Source organism: Sinocyclocheilus anshuiensis, unplaced genomic scaffold (genome assembly GCF_001515605.1).
Source record: "Sinocyclocheilus anshuiensis isolate Anshui unplaced genomic scaffold, SAMN03320099.WGS_v1.1 scaffold1024, whole genome shotgun sequence".
Taxonomy (NCBI): Eukaryota; Metazoa; Chordata; class Actinopteri; order Cypriniformes; family Cyprinidae; genus Sinocyclocheilus; species Sinocyclocheilus anshuiensis.
The window spans coordinates 2,234,397-2,251,489 of record NW_015552843.1 but is presented as its reverse complement, the minus strand read 5'-3'; the positions used below and the strand labels follow the sequence as shown (position 1 = coordinate 2,251,489).

At 37.5% G+C, this 17,093-nt stretch overlaps 1 protein-coding gene across 2 annotated transcripts; it reads right to left on the bottom strand.

Annotated features, from left to right (window-relative positions):
- Positions 1-2,872: 2,872 nt before the first annotated feature.
- LOC107668011 (probable G-protein coupled receptor 61) lies at positions 2,873-12,769 on the bottom strand. 2 transcript variants are annotated; one of them, XM_016459743.1, is made up of 2 exons: positions 12,684-12,769; positions 2,873-5,040 (listed from the first exon to the last, which is right to left on the bottom strand). In XM_016459743.1, the coding sequence occupies exon 2, from the start codon at positions 4,777-4,779 to the stop codon at positions 3,370-3,372; it is 1,410 nt and encodes a 469-aa protein (XP_016315229.1). In that variant the 5' UTR covers positions 4,780-5,040; positions 12,684-12,769; the 3' UTR covers positions 2,873-3,369. The 2 variants fall into 2 exon arrangements, with proteins under 2 accessions (XP_016315229.1, XP_016315228.1); XM_016459742.1 differs by lacking the exon at positions 12,684-12,769 and adding an exon at positions 12,454-12,539.
- Between the last annotated feature and the right edge of the window lie 4,324 nt (positions 12,770-17,093).

Here is a 17,093-nt window from a genome sequence, read left to right as displayed (position 1 = left end):
GTGAATATATATACTGCAGGTGAATGTGTGGAGAGGAGAAGAGAGAGAACAACACAATGTGAATAGGAAATATTTTCATCAGCAGCACTGTATTTGATATAAATGGCGTTTGACCTCTTCAATAATGGTTTGTTATATTGAGTCACTTTCTGTCAAGATGAGTTTACTGAATTATTTCGAGATGTCCTTCAAGGCAGTTATTAATAGTTGAACAGCATAAATGTTATGATTGTATCTTTATATACAGGCAAACGTCTAGGAGGTGAATAAAAAATAGTTATTATAATTTATGTTTATAATAAAAGTCTAACAAGAAAAATCTAAAACATTTAGAATTATAAATGTAGAATTATAAATTATATACACTACTGTTAAAAAAACCTGGGGTCTGTAAGGGTTTATTTTATTAGAATACAAAACAGTAATATTGTGGAAAATCCTTATCATTTAAAATAATTATTTTCTATTTTACTGCATTTTAAAATGTTTAGTCACATGAGTCACTTCAGTGTCACATGATCCCTCAGAAATAATTTTAATATTTTATTATATGTTGAAAACTGCTATACTTCTTAATTTTTTTATGGAAACCCTGGTACCCATTTTTTAGGATTCAAGTTCAAAAGAACAGAATTTATTTGAAACAATATAATAAAAGATAAATTATACAAGTCACTTTTGATCGATTTAATATGCCCTTAAATAAAAGCATTGTTTTTTCAAATTAAAAAAAATGTACCCAAGCTTTTGAATGTGTATATATAAGATTATATCTCTATTATTATTTTTTTTTTCATATTTTAGTTGCTTTGTTACTTTTTTGACCCAGTAATCTTCACTCCTCTCCATTTTAACAAAACAGTTAGCACTAATGTCGTTACAATGGAAAATTATAAACCGTGTCTTTACTGCCTTTCATTTCAAATGCTCAAAATAGCAACCACCAAAATAGCAACCACCGAATTTGGTTATATGGAAAGTAACTTCTAAATAAATATGTATTTTTGTATGCTGCTCATTCTGCTTATGGCAAGACATAGCAGGGCTCACACTGCACTGACTATTTATACCTGTAAACAAATGGCCATTGACACCTAGATGAGACTTGTCTGCATCACAAGAACAACAAAGAAACAACACAGTGTCTTTTAATAATGCAGAAGACTGTTGAGAATATCATCTTATTGTTATAACCTTTTTTCTTTCCTCAAAGTATTACCATGCATGTCCAAAAGATTTTTAGTGATATACAGTGGTGTGAAAAAGTGTTGGCCCCCTTCCTGATTTGGCTCTCACTGTGGTTCGCTGGAGTCCCAAAGCTTTAGAAATGGCTTTATAACCTTTTCCAGACTGATAGATCTCAATTACTTTCTTTCTCATTTGTTTCTGAATTTCTTTGGATCTCGGCATGATGTCTAGCTTTTGAGGATCTTTTGGTCTACTTCACTTTGTCAGGCAGGTCCTATTTAAGAGATTTCTTGATTGCGAACAGGTGTGGCAGTAATCAGGCCTGGGTGTGGCTAGAGAAATTGAAATCCGTTGTGATAAACCACAGTTTTAATATTTTGATGATATAAAATAAGGAATATATATATCTATATCTTGTCTCAAACTCAGACATTTTGCATATGCAACTGTTCTGTTTTTGAACTGGCTGATATCTCTGTCTGGACTTTTTTATGGTCCCTGCAGTGAGGAGAGAGATATGAAGTGCCATCATTTTCTACCAATATCTGAGAACTCAGCTGATGATTCAGATCTGATGTGAAACTTGCTAATGATTGAAATACCGCAGGTGTAGTACAATCTTCTTCACATGTAAGAAATGAAAAAATGATCATAATAGCAGTGTTGGGAGTATGGGAGTGGGTGGAGATGTACAAAATCTAAAAGGACATCTGTAGTGGCACATGTTTGCAGCTGACCCGATTGTTAACCTTTTGTCAGAGACTATCTGATTGTCCCTTGCCATTTTGTGGATCAGGTGCTTGAGCAAACCCAAGGCCCCGAGGTGGAAGCCGCCATCTTCATGTCACAAGGTGTGGAAAATGTGACTGAATAAACCAAGGCAGTTTTAACTTTCTGTAAACACACTTCACTTTTTTTTTCCAATCCGAGATTGTATCTCTTTACGGCTGATTAGCAAGGCTTGCTGTATGAATGTGCATCTTGATAAATTTCCAATTTGGGAACTTATCACATTCTGCTCGGGTTGTTCTTTTGCATATCCTTAATTGTTCAAATGACCAAAATAACACAACTCAGCGTGTAAACGCTCTTAATGTGAGGTTTTTTTTTTTTTGGAATGGTCTGAATATACCGTTCAATAGCTTGGGGAAGGGGCGGGGGTTGAGAAATTAATACTTTTATTTAACAAAGATGCATTAAATTGATCAAAAGTGTCAGTAAAGACATTTATGATGTTACAGAATAAAATTCTATTTCAAATAAATGCTGTTATTTTAACTTTCTAATCAAGGAATCCTGAAAACAAATGAGTTTCCACAAAAATACTACTGTTTTCAACATGAAATCAAATAATCATTTGGTGCTCATACCAGAAATAATCACAGGAATAAATTATATTTTAAAATATATATATTACAAAATATTTCAAAATATATATTTCACAATATTCATGTTTTTAACAGTAGTTTTTAGCAAATAATTGCAGTTTTGTTAAGCATAAAAGATTTTTTTCAAAAACATTTTAAATGTCCCCAAACTTTTAAACAGAAGTACAGATAGAAAGGATGAAAGCCCTTGTACAACACAACCACCACAGACTATATGTGTTTCAATGTTTTTAATTCATTTTTGAGGAAAAAACAAAAAAAAAATTTTTTTTTTTTTCAAAATATGACATTGCTGACGGCCATAATTTTATGGCAACTAAAGAATTAGAATCTATCCACCACACAAACAACCTTGGTTCAATATTAGTGCATGCTCCAAATTTTGTTGTTACAATAATACTTAGTTATTAACCAATTTTATACTCATTTGTTGTCTGAATTAACATTAGGAGCACTAAAAGTTTGTAACATCGACCACTTGCGGTTCATACCGCTTTTTGAATACAGATTCCACGTCACAATGTTGCTTCCATGTTACATTGTTCGGACAAATGTCGCTGATTCTATGTAAATACGTTTCTGTCTAGTGGTAATGTGCTGAAATGAGGTCATTTCATCAGTCCAACATATCTTCTCTAAAGAAAAAAATATGCTTTGGGTATGACAGAAACCTACCAACCAAAAATGTAAAACAAGCTATGTACAAATTTGTCGGCCGAGTATAAAAATATCCAATAGTAAAACATAGCAACAATATATGATACATTAAATATAGATTTCACATCTGAAAATATCAACCTTGCAGTTCCGATTTTGTCTTGATACAATTGTCTGATATATTAAGGTCGTTCATGTGTTGGTGCTCTATGAACTCCGAGGTCTCCTCCATGATCTGGCCAGGAATGTGGAAGTCAACAGATGGCCTGTGGAGTTCGGTGGAGAGAGGATTGTCCTCCTCCTGTTGAGGGATGGAGATGCTTTGGGAATTCCTTGGCCGCATATCGTAACCTGTGCCCTGAAGAAACTGGAGAAAGTTCTCCTCAATAGAAGCCTCTCGACTGGGCAGCTGTTCTTCTTCACCGGGACGCCCCCACTTAAAAACGAAGGCCAGGTTTCTGGCCAGCTCTTCCCTGATCTGCCGATTCAGACAGCCATAGAAAAAAGGATTGGAGGTGAAACAGAAGTACCCGATCCAGGTGAAGACATTCTCAAGCTGGGCCATGCGTGCGAGGGTTTCGTGAGAGGACGGCATGACGGCGCAGTACATGTGGAAGGAGAAATAAGGCAGCCAGCACCCAAGGAACTGACCTCCTACGGCGACTAGGACCACCGCAGCCTTGCCCCCGCTGAAAGTCCTCTGAGGGGTGGTCCGAGCTCCGCTGAGGCTGGCCGCCATGCTGGAGCGGCTGCTCAAAGATTCAGAGCGCGGCCGGGGAGTCTCCATCCACGTGGGGACTGGCCCTTGCTGCATGGCGGCAACCCTGGCCACCTTAAACATGTTGCAGTACACCACAAAGATGATGAGGACTGGACACAGGAAGTACATGAGGGTAAAAAGGACCATGAACACCAGCCGTTGGGGCCCTTCCTCCATCCAGTGGAGCGAGCAGCACTTTGGTTCAACGATTTTCCCCATAACTTTCCCCAGAGCCATTCCCAGCTCCTCTCTATCGAGCGTCCAGCCGAGTAAAGGGAACGCGGACATGAAGATGGCTTTGATCCATATTCCAATCAGAACTGAAACCACCAACCCCACAGTCATTTTCACCTCGTAGCGCATGGGATGAACGACGTAGTAGTATCTCTCGACGTTGATGGCTGAGATAGTGAGGATAGCAGCACTGATCAGTCCCACGCTCAGACACAGGTAACCCTGACAAAGAGCCTTGTTGAAAAAGCCCTGACCTGACAGCATACCCAGAGGCATTAACACCAGGGCCGCGATGAGATCCACCAGGCAGAGATGGAAGACGAACACAAATTTACGTAGTCGCGGCGTCCTGGCGATGACTGTCATTACGGCTAAGTTGCCTACTATAGCCAGTATGTCCATCAGGAGCATGGTGCACAGGCCGAGCGTCTGCAGGAGGTGTCCATCTCTGGGCTCGCTCAGTCCTGAGGCGTTAGGCTGGGTTGCGTTCGGACGCCAAGAGGTGGTGTGGGTGATGTTCCACGGTGTGTTGTAGGCGGCTGTATGCTCCATGAGAGGATGGAATGAGGATTGTGGATGGAGGTGATTCTCATGGGACTATCACCCATCCTCCCCTGCTGAAGAGTGGCATCCAGCAGTACCGTTCGATGGGGGAGTTCTGTCGGCATTACGACATGCTGGTAGAGGTCGGACTCTGGAGGTGGGGCTGATTAGGGTCACAATGTCCAGTTTCATCTTCAAATATTCACCTCTGAAATCCCTGGAGCTCCACTGCGCTCAAAGTCCAGCAGCTCCAAATGAGACATGATGGGACTGTGAAGAGAGGCGATAATGTTAGCAAACAACTTTTAAGGAATAAGCCATGTTAGTGCTGGATAAAAATACTGACTTTGCGATTAATCGCGATATTCATTTAAACAAACTTGATATCTATTCGTAAAATCCTAAGATGGTCACCATGACAAAAGAAATTGTATTTTACTCAAGTTTGCAGTCCAAATTGAATGTGGTAAAATGTGTGTTTCTATTGAGTTGTCCTCACGGGCTGCAAGTAATAACAATCCAGTTCACAAACAAATGACTTTCTTGAACTGTTTCAATTTAGCGGATCAAAAAACATACAGGACAACTAGTGTAGTCCAATTCTCAAACAACTCACTCTCATTAGCTGGTCTAGGGTTGGGCGATATACCAAAATCTTATATCATGATATGAGTCATTTTATTTCACGGTAACAATATATATCATGATATAGTTATTTTATCAAATTTTTTTGATATCATAGAAATTTCATAATTCTTGTTACCAGTGAAAACCTCACAAAAAACTATTACTAGCCTAAATTAAAAAAAAACAAGCTCACTGAAGACAGTCAGCGAATAAATAAGAATAAGAAAATAATTACAAGTAATAGCACAAAAAACTACAGTAGAACAAATAAATAAGAAATGCTACATACATTGTATAAAGTAATCAAATGTATAAAAACACTGCATATTCTTCACTGTGAAAATTAAATATTTACATTTACATTTAGTCATTTAGCAGACGCTTTTATCCAAAGCGACTTACAAATGAGGACATTGGAAGCAATCAACATCAACAAAAGAGCAATGATATGCAAGTGCTATAACAAGTCTCAGTTAGCTTAACGCAGTACACATTGCAAGGTTTTTTTTATTATATAATAAAAAGAAAACAGATAGAATAGAAAAAGAATATAGCAAGCTAGTGTTGTATAAAATATACAATAAATATATATTTCTTCTTATTAAAGCTACAAAAGTGATTTAGTCAAGAGCAGTGAGAGATTTTCTCTGTTTTGTTGTTTGATTAACATGAATGACAGACAGCAGGAACATTAGACTGCTGTCACTTTAAGAGCTGCCTGGATCAAATATACTGTTACACATGTTTTCAAAAAAATATGCTAAAGTTTCACCTTTTGGGGTACAACAGCCTGGCAGCCTTTTACAAAAATTAACCATGGTTTTATTACAGTAACCACAGTTTACCACAGTATTTGTAGTAAAACTGCAGTAACCACACATTTACCATGGTAATAATAATAATAATACATTTGAGTACTTATGTAGCACCATGTTTATTTTTCATGAGGTACCCTCAAAGGTGCACCTTTGTAACTTATCTACCCTTAAAGCATGCATACTTGTATGGTACTAATATGCTCCCTCTTAGAGGTATAGTTGCACCTGTGAGGTTACTGCCCCAGTAAAGGGCTAAAATACAATTATAGGATATTTTATTATATGTAAACAAAAAAGGCCTATGAAATGTTGAAAAAACGTGGCTTTAAAATCTAATATTAAGCGAGTATAATTACTGATTATATTCTTTTAGTAATTTAAAAGATCAATTTAGTTTATAGGTATCGGTATTGATATCGACGATACTGGGCTTGAAAATATCGGCATCGGATCGAAAACAAAATAAGAGGTATCGCCCATCCCTAGTTCTCGCCTTCTCATGTGCGACGCGCCACAATTGGTCGATTATGTACAATACCTGCATGTTATTGGTCTAACTACTATAGGATGTTTTAGGCAATATAAAAATCCTGGCCAGGACATGTCCCATATAAATGGCACATATGGCCATCCTACTATAGACAGTTAGTGATTAAATAAGAATAAGAAACTAATTAAAAGCAATAGGACAAAAAAAACTACTACAGTAGAACAAATAAATGCGTAAAATCAACATACGAATAAAATAATCAAATGTATAAAACACTGTATATTCTTCCCCACGTAAATTAAATATATATTTCCTCCTATTACAGTTACAAAAGTGATTTAGTCAAGAGCAGTGAGAGATTTTCTCTGTTTTGTTGTTTGATTAACATGAATGACAGACAGCAGGAACATTAGACTGCTGTCACTTTAAGAGCTGCCTGGATCAAATATACTGTTACACATGTTTTCTTTCTCAGTTTGCTTTCACTTAAAACCTAAATTACTGTGTTTATGGGGATACTTTGCCAAGACGGGCATTTTGACACATACAAGTGTGTGTATTTAACCTTTTCAAGGTCTATAAAGCGGTAAAATTAAGCACTGTATACAGCAAAATTAGTTCTCTTTCGCTGCTGATTGCATTTCAATGGCTTAAAATCACTTGTTTTTTAATTGTAATGCTTAAAAACGCATTCAAACTACAAGTTTTCATGACCACGTAGCACAGCAACATCATGTGAGCGTGTAATCGTGACTGAGACGATAGTCTAAAATCTCTACCGATTGACAAATTTCTACCAGTCAATTGTGTCTTCCGGTATATCACCCACCCCATAGCTGGTCTTTTTAATAAATCATTCAAAAAAGAATAACAATTAGGAGTTACTGTTTGAATCAGTCTGATGGATCCTTCATTAAATTAACTTACTGATAACTAAAATATATGCCCAAATTAATTGGAATCAAATCAAAATGAATCAAAATTATGATTCGGAATCAAATTCAATAATGAAATCTTCACCAATACCCAACCCTAAATTCACACAAACATACAAGTGCATGAAACACACCCTTCAAAGTCCTTTACACTGTTGGCAATCATGTGCTCTGTGTTTATGGTCATAACCTTTTACATTTACATTTAGTCATTTAGCAGACGCTTTTATCCAAAGCGACTTACAAATGAGGACATTGGAAGCAATCAACATCAACAAAAGAGCAATGATATGCAAGTGCTATAACAAGTCTCAGTTAGCTTAACGCAGTACACATTGCAAGGTTTTTTTTATTATATAATAAAAAGAAAACAGATAGAATAGAAAAAGAATATAGCAAGCTAGTGTTGTATAAAATATACAATAAATATATATTTCTTCTTATTAAAGCTACAAAAGTGATTTAGTCAAGAGCAGTGAGAGATTTTCTCTGTTTTGTTGTTTGATTAACATGAATGACAGACAGCAGGAACATTAGACTGCTGTCACTTTAAGAGCTGCCTGGATCAAATATACTGTTACACATGTTTTCTTTCTCAGTTTGCTTTCACTTAAAACCTAAATTACTGTGTTTATGGGGATACTTTGCCAAGACGGGCATTTTGACACATACAAGTGTGTGTATTTAACCTTTTCAAGGTCTATAAAGCGGTAAAATTAAGCACTGTATACAGCAAAATTAGTTCTCTTTCGCTGCTGATTGCATTTCAATGGCTTAAAATCACTTGTTTTTTAATTGTAATGCTTAAAAACGCATTCAAACTACAAGTTTTCATGACCACGTAGCACAGCAACATCATGTGAGCGTGTAATCGTGACTGAGACGATAGTCTAAAATCTCTACCGATTGACAAATTTCTACCAGTCAATTGTGTCTTCCGGTATATCACCCACCCCATAGCTGGTCTTTTTAATAAATCATTCAAAAAAGAATAACAATTAGGAGTTACTGTTTGAATCAGTCTGATGGATCCTTCATTAAATTAACTTACTGATAACTAAAATATATGCCCAAATTAATTGGAATCAAATCAAAATGAATCAAAATTATGATTCGGAATCAAATTCAATAATGAAATCTTCACCAATACCCAACCCTAAATTCACACAAACATACAAGTGCATGAAACACACCCTTCAAAGTCCTTTACACTGTTGGCAATCATGTGCTCTGTGTTTATGGTCATAACCTGACCTTGCACAATACCTCACATGCATCATTTCTCAAATTTACAATATCATATTTTACCAGCTTTGTTTCTCCACATCCTCAATCCATCAAGTTTTTCTCTGAGGGCACAAACTCTCCCTTGTGACACAGTGTGGTCAGTGTTGTGACAAGAGCTCAAAAGCATCTCTAAACTGTTGTTTTAGGACATCTCTGTAAGCATAGAGACTGTTTTCTGCCCAAGGCTTGTGACCACAATGATCTCATGGTTAACTGATTGTAGTAGTGAAGGGAAGGGGCTGTTCTGTACCTGGAAGGTATCCCAACTGTGGTTTGGCTAGACAAAAAGCAGTTAGAGCTACAGTGGCATGATTATCCACATGACTATGATGAGCTTGATTGTGATGATAATAGTGATAACGTTTAGCCCTTCTTCTTCATCATAAGGTTTGGGTGTTTTAGAGTTTTTTTTTAAATAAGTTAGCATTAAAAGAAATACTAACACTCAAAATAGTTGGGTATCTGGAGTTAAAGGGACAGTTCATCCAAAATGAAAATTCTGCCATCATTTTCTCACCCTTGTGTTGTTCCAAACCTGTATGACTTTCTTTCTTCTGTGGAACACATAAAGATATTCTGAAGAATATTTCAACTGTTTTTGTCAACTGGACCCCATTGGCTTTCATTGTATGGACAAAAATACAGAGACATGTTTCAAAATGTCTTCTTTTGTGTTCCACAAAACAATCATACAGGTTTTGAACAAAATGAGTAAATATGAATAGAATTTTCAATTTTGGGTGAACTACCTCTTAAAGTGAAAACAGCACTAAACATCATCCACAGAATAATAATTACTAAAACATACTTCAACAAAAGGAATAAAAAGGATGAAAAAACAACTTTTTGATCTGAGATGAAGGGGCTCAATGACACAATAGTGATTGGTGAACTCAATACCTTTCCAGATAACCTCTTGGGATTTAACTTTAATGTTTACATAACTAGGCCAGAACCATTCGGATACCGCTAGGCCGGGATTTTAATTGTGCTAGGCAATCCAGCACTGTTAAAAGTGAATACAGGAAGTTATTACCTTAAAGGTGAAGTGTAATTTGTGAGTTAAAATACTTCCTTCTGTGACAGTTAAATGTGTAGAAACTTTCACAAAAGGCTCTTTCACAAAATAGACTACATTTACATGCACAGTTATAATTGAGCTTCAGCAAGCTTTCGAGTGTACTGTCCATGACAGAAAGCTAATCAATTTTTTGAAGGATTAACACACATGAAGCATCCTCTTTGTCTTTCTGAGCAAGCACACACTTCCAAAGTTAGATAGTTCACCTAAATATGCAAATTGTTCATATATTATTCACCCTCATGTCGTTTCTAACCTGTAGGACTGACTTTCTTCTGTGGAATAAGATGAGAGTTGTCTCTTTTTTTATACAATGGAAGTAAACAAAACAGGTTACCAACATTCTCCAGAATATCTTCTTTTATGTTACGCAAAACAAAGAAAGTCATAAAGGTTTGAAATGACATTAACATGAGTAAGCGATGGCAGAATTTTCATTTTTGGGTGAACTATCTCTTGTAGTCATATTAACATGTTTACTCCACCATTCAGAGGTTTGTGGTTGATTGTTTGATGTTTTTAAAGTCTCTTTGCTCACCCAGGCTGCATTGATTTGATCAAGATACAACACAAACAGTAATATTGTGAAATATTATTACAATTTAAAATATTTAATAATATATTTTAAAATGCTATTTATTTCTGTGATTGCAAAGCTGAATTTTCAGCAGCCATTATTCCAGTCTTCAGTGTCACATGTTCCTTCAGAAATCATTCTAATATGCTGATTTGGTGCTTAAGAAACATTTCTTATTATTATCGATTTTGAGAACTGTGCTGCTTAATATTTTTTTTGTGGAAACTGTAATACTTTTTTCCCAGAATCTTTGATGAATAGAAAGTTAAAAAGAACAGCATTTATTTGAAATAGAAATATTTCATTAACATGATAAATGTTTTTACAGTGACTTCTGAAAAACATTACTGAATTATTGCGTCTTTTCTTTAAAAAAAATATATTACTAACCCCAACTTTGAATGTGAACATTCTAGACAAAGCCGACCTACAATCACACTATCTAGGCCTAACTAAACAAAAATCAGACCCATAAGGTTTCAGTCAAACTAAAGTATTTACAAGAAATTTTAAAAAGACAACTCAGTTGTTTGAACTTTTAAAATGAATATAAACTAATTGCTTGTTTGAGAATTTCGACCAGCTGGACACAGCCAGACTAGCTCAACCAATGGCGTGTATTTAGAGCAGTCATTTCATTTTCTATTTCATTAACGGAAGTGGTGCACACTTCACCTGTAAGGACCCATTCCTACATTTGTGCTTTAAAAAGTCACTTTCATTGGTAGAGCCTAATGTATTCCAGTTGAGTCATATTAAATATAATAGGCTATTTGAATAATAAAACCAGCTATTTAAAATTTCAGCTAAAGTACATTTTTAAGCTATCTTACAAGCTTTGATTTTGGTTTACGGTCACTACAGCTCCATAATAAGCACTACGGAGAAATACTCATTCGTTATGTCAAGATCTGTGATCTAGAAACCTACATATCCATTACCCATGTCATGGCGTACTGTAAATAATCAACATGAAAAAAACATTTCTATGCAAGTTTGCAATCATCAGCCAGTGAGGATTCTAATGCTCATGCACTTGACGAGAAACATAAACAGTTTCTGGGGGTTTCATTGGTGTGTTTGATTAAAAATGTTAGGGTTTTAAAAACAACCTGTGCTTTCTATAGGAAAGGAGTGGGATTAGAGTTCATGCTCTTAAATGCATCTGCAGGGCCGAGATGAAGCCCGCAAATGCATTTTAAAACGATTGCCTTTCTGTGAACCCTTCTGCACTTTGTGAGACAAGAATCTGCGAGCAACTAACAATCTCAGGGGCTGCCAACTGAGAAACATATGACCCTGTAATATGCACATGACTCAGTATTTATAGCGACGAAAACTAGCTCTGTTGTTCAAAAACCTTGTGTTTTCCCCTCCCTTCTTCTTCTTCTCCTTTCCTCCCTCAGGGTGACCAGTGCTGGCACTTTACAACTAATAGCCCACTTATAAACATGATGTCTGCTGTCATCACCTAAATAATCCACTATCACCCTAACGATCGCCCAGTTCATTGTCTGCTTCCAAACAGTTCCCATAATCCCCCGAGGTGAGCTGATTCAGTGCTACATTACACATATGTCATGTATGTCAACACCTTCATTCAAGGCCACCTCTGGTTTATGATTCCTAAGAAAAATTACAAACAGCTATTCCTCCATGTCACTGCCTGGTGATGGAGCCTTCAAAGCAAGACCAGAGAAACGTCTAACTGCAAGAGCGAGATCTTGAAAACCATTTCCAACTCATCCGTCTGGAAATACTACAACACATGCATGTCATCCAGGATGCACAAGTTTAAACAGGCGTCGGTGTGAGGTATGGAGTTAAAGGAACCATAGCTCCATGAGATGTAGATGAGGAGAACGTACCTGTAGTGGAGAGGTCCAGCAGCGAGGATCTCCTCTTCAGCTTCCAGGGTTAGTGTCGCGCGACAGTGGGAGAGGGATAAAAAGAGGGGGAGAAAGAGAGATACACAATACCCCTCCTCACCTGGCCCTTTCATCTCTCCGCCCCTCGCCCTTTCACCCGCCCACACGCATGTACACACACACACAGAGAGAGAGAGATATCGCCTGAGATGTAGATGAGGAGAACGTACCTGTAGTGGAGAGGTCCAGCAGCGAGGATCTCCTCTTCAGCTTCCAGGGTTAGTGTCGCGCGACAGTGGGAGAGGGATAAAAAGAGGGGGAGAAAGAGAGATACACAATACCCCTCCTCACCTGGCCCTTTCATCTCTCCGCCCCTCACCCTTTCACCCGCCCACACGCATGTACACACACACACATTAACACACACAGAGAGAGATATCGGCCCCTCCCCCGTCAGCGATGCTTCAGGCAGGCGGCTGGTCCAGGTGGTCAGGCTGATGTTCACGCTGCCGAGAAGATGGAAAGATAACAAAAAGCGCTGTCTCTTTAGGCGGCGCCGTACTCTCGCCCCTTTTCTGACACACACACATCCACACAAACACACATAAACACGTGCTCTCCCTCACACGCGCACAGGGCAACTGCAGAGCAGAATGGAGAGGAGACAGGGATGCAGTCAGGCAACCCTCCTCGCTTCACCAGGTCCTAGTGCCCACCCGTTCCTGGCGCGTCCGTCCACGGCTCTCAGGCGCATATGCTCGCACACATGGGCTGCGGTACAGGGTCACGTCGGGTTCCTGGGATCCATGGGGGGGGTGTTGCAAAGAAAAACAGTCAACACAAACAAAGGGACTGCAAGAAAAGATCAGCGGTTGTGTCGTTTTGGTGATGCCAAGAATACAGAAAATTATTCTAAAACTAGGTTTTGGAGGACATTATGTGTCAAATGAAAACCATTTCAATTAAAATGTAAATTTAATATGAGGAGTTAATAGGCCTATACGATGCCTTTTTCTGTCAAATAGTTATTCGTTCAACAGCATATTGAAAGAATAGAATATTAAAAAAAAATCAAAATAATTGCTGAAAAAAAGAGCTTTTAAATAAACTTTTTTGAGATAGAAAAGTTTAGCATTTATTTTAGGTATTTCATGCAGTGTATCTGAGTAAAATAGCATACCCATAATAATGCAAAATACATAATAAAAAAATATGCAGACAAAATATGCATGCAGTTTCTTGGTCGGCAAGATATATTTTTAAAAGTTAATTTTCTGACTCTATCTTAGGGTGTTCTGACATTTTAATTGTTGTCTTTAAATTTCACTAGCAGGAATTTCCTCTAGTCAAATTATTGAGGCAAACTTGCTATTAATGTGCAGCAAATTTATGGCAGGTAAATCTTACTTGCATGTGAGCTCACAGAAACATAGCAGTCATGTCTGTCTGAACGTTGCATTTCAGTAAGGGATTCTATATGCCATTCTTGCACAGCTTTGCTTCTTTTTAGAAGAAGATATTGTATAAAAATGATGAGCACTATCACTAAAACAGCTACGAGCACAAAAGTGAGAGAAAACATTCAGCTGGCACTGACATCACTGGACAAACAACTTTTGTCGCATATGGAGCTGTCTTACAAAAAGAATGACTCATTTATTTATTTCAGCAAACCGGACAAACTACAGAACCAAATAAACAAATTCCTGATGCCTCGTTTTCCTCTTATTTATTAGCATCAGATAAACAATGCCTAACTGCTAACATATGCTCAGTGGTTAAAAATCACAAGTATGCACTGAAATCAAACTCACACTGAAGTTTTGGATAACACTCAAAGAAAAACTGGTTTAAGTACATATTGCACTCTGATCTGCTTCTTTGTGATTTAAGGCATTTCTTGCCTTTTCAAGACTTAAGGTTTGGTCACCTTATGACATTCTGGCAAAATTCCGCAGACAAAAAGGTCCACTGTCTATTGTCAACAGCATGATGTATGAAGCACAACTTATAAAGAAGTGACTTTCAAATCAAGCAACTTTATATTGGCCAACACAGTGAACCAATCCGACCAACTTGAACCTGTTTCTATTTTTTTTTTGCCATTTTTATGCCTTTAGGTCGGACAGTAAGTGGACAGGAGAGAGAGGGGGATGGAATCGGGAAAGGTCCGCGAGCCAGGACTCAAACTTGGGATGCCCGAAGCACAGCAGCGTTACATGTCGGTGTGCTGCCCGTTTGTATTTTTTTAATAACTATCCTTATTTAAAAAGACATTTTGTTCTACAACAAAAACGAAACACTGCGAATGATTTGCAAATCACATAAACTGACAATGCTTAACAACGTATGTTTTGTAAAAACACATGGGCTCATGTTCATGTCTGAGGTATGACAGATAGAGTAATTTATGAGTAAATGTCTCTTCAAGTAGCTAATGTTCACCACAGTTCTTACTTTACTCATAAATCAAAAACCGCTAATCTAAAAACCCATTAGAAATTCTCAAGGAAAACCAAGGCTAATTCTCTTCAGGGTTTTAGGACTACAAACTGAACCGCTCTATAGGACTGAACATTCTTTTTCTGTGAGAGTAAAACTCACCCAGAGAAGAAATAATAATAAAACTCTTATGAATAATTGATAAAACGATGAACAGGACTGCAGGACTTGCAATGAGACCATTTTATTCTAGTCTCACTCATTTTATAGTGCAAGAACCACATATATTTAGTTATTACAACACAAGTGTGATTTTTAAGAGGAAAACAAACATTTATGAGAACAATATGATTTTAATTTAAGCTTAGCTGAAAGAATGAATTGTTTTAGCTCCACTGCCTATGTAAACAAGCATATTGAGAGACCAGCCCTGAGACATAGCGGGGTTGCAAGGCAACGCATTCAGACACAGGAGACCCCTCTTTTGTAACTTTTTGCTCATGGGAAAACACAGCCACAGGGGCACAGAGATGTTGTTGGATGATCAGCATCCGCGATTTAAGATGAGACTAGATCCCAGCGATGAATGGCTTGATCTGGTTCTCGGTTCACTGACACAAGTCTTCCTCCCTTTGTTTGCAGACAAGTACAGCAGCTTACATGGGATCGCAGGCACCAATTACCGTAATCAATAGATCAATAGCGAGACGCACGGAAAGACGGTCAGTGGTCTGACTGTCATTTAAATGATTAATGGAATGGGAAAAGATAACAATAGGAGGGAAAATAGAACACTTGTGTGTGAGTGAGGAGGCAGAGAAAGACAGCAGGCTGAAGGTGTTGAAAAAGACAGAAATAGCATATACTTGCTCAACCCGGCAGCACCAATCACGGGAGAGGCAAAATACAATGGTCTCCACGACAACGCAGGAGACCATAGACTCCAGGCTGCCTCTGAGCAATAACAGTCCAACCACCTAACTGTGCGACAGCCAGTTATAACCCACTGTATTTTAGCATGATGCTCCAAAAATAAACACATACACACGTACACGCCCTGTATGAGGTATGCATCATGACTCATCCTTAATATCTTTATTGCCACCAATTATTCGTGGCTGATGGTGATATTGCTGCAATTACAAATTTCTTCAAATGAAAAAAGCACTCAATAATGATTTGCCTTTTTATGCACAGAGCATGTTTGATACCAGTCGAGATATTTAAAAATGGAATGGTAATTCATGCATTGTATTTGGGTGAAACAGCATACCCATAATAATGCATAAAAATGATTAGTAAATATACATAGCAATGTGAGAATGAAAGGGATTTCATTTTTTATTATGACAAACAATAGTCTAGATGTTCTAATTTTTGTACAATAGAGTATCTTGACTGCAGGGGGCGCTCTTACATGAGAGAAATTGGGAAATGCATCTGTGAAGGATTGCTAAAACACATTATACAGTAGAGCTTCTCATCTGTGCCACTATCAGACAATATACATTTATATATACATACATATGTATGTGTGTGACAAATTAGTGTAAAAATAGGTAAATACATGTACATTAGCATAAGATCAGTCCATTCATCAACATCAACAGGGCAAACCAAACAAATTCAATTAAAAACATCAAACTGCATGATACAAATAGCTCCTATAGCTCACCATCTGAAATAAATGAGGTAATGGCATTATTTTTAAATAATTGTTCAATGTTCAATCACGAGTATTGAGTACCTTATAACTGTCACTGCCACAATTACAGACAACTACCATTTTAAGCTTTGAGTGATCAAATTGTCAGAGATTCTGTGTTTGTTTTGACAGTCAGCCGACCATTTGATCACCCTGGACACTTTAAATGAAATCATGATGGTGGGTTTGAGTTGACAGTGTTTTATAAGTAATAAGACTGCAGGTTCGGGTTAGTGACATTTTTGTGATGATTGCCTCTTTGGGCCTTGGTAGCAGTGAAAAGAGAAGCTCTTCTCTTGTTCTGACCTACTTACAGTTTCTTGAGAGCAGGAAAGTGAACAGCATTTCAACATACACAGAGGAACACACACAGGCAATCACACACCAGCATCACCCCTGCTGGTCAGATGGACTTTTTGCACATCTCCTCCCATCCAGCAATACACTCAAATACATCCTATTCCTTCACAGGAACACCATGCACCTATATCTA

Bases quoted from the DNA above. Each gene is read 5' to 3' on its own strand.
- LOC107668011 (XM_016459743.1), bottom strand. From the start codon at position 4,779: ATGGAGCATACAGCCGCCTACAACACACCGTGGAACATCACCCACACC.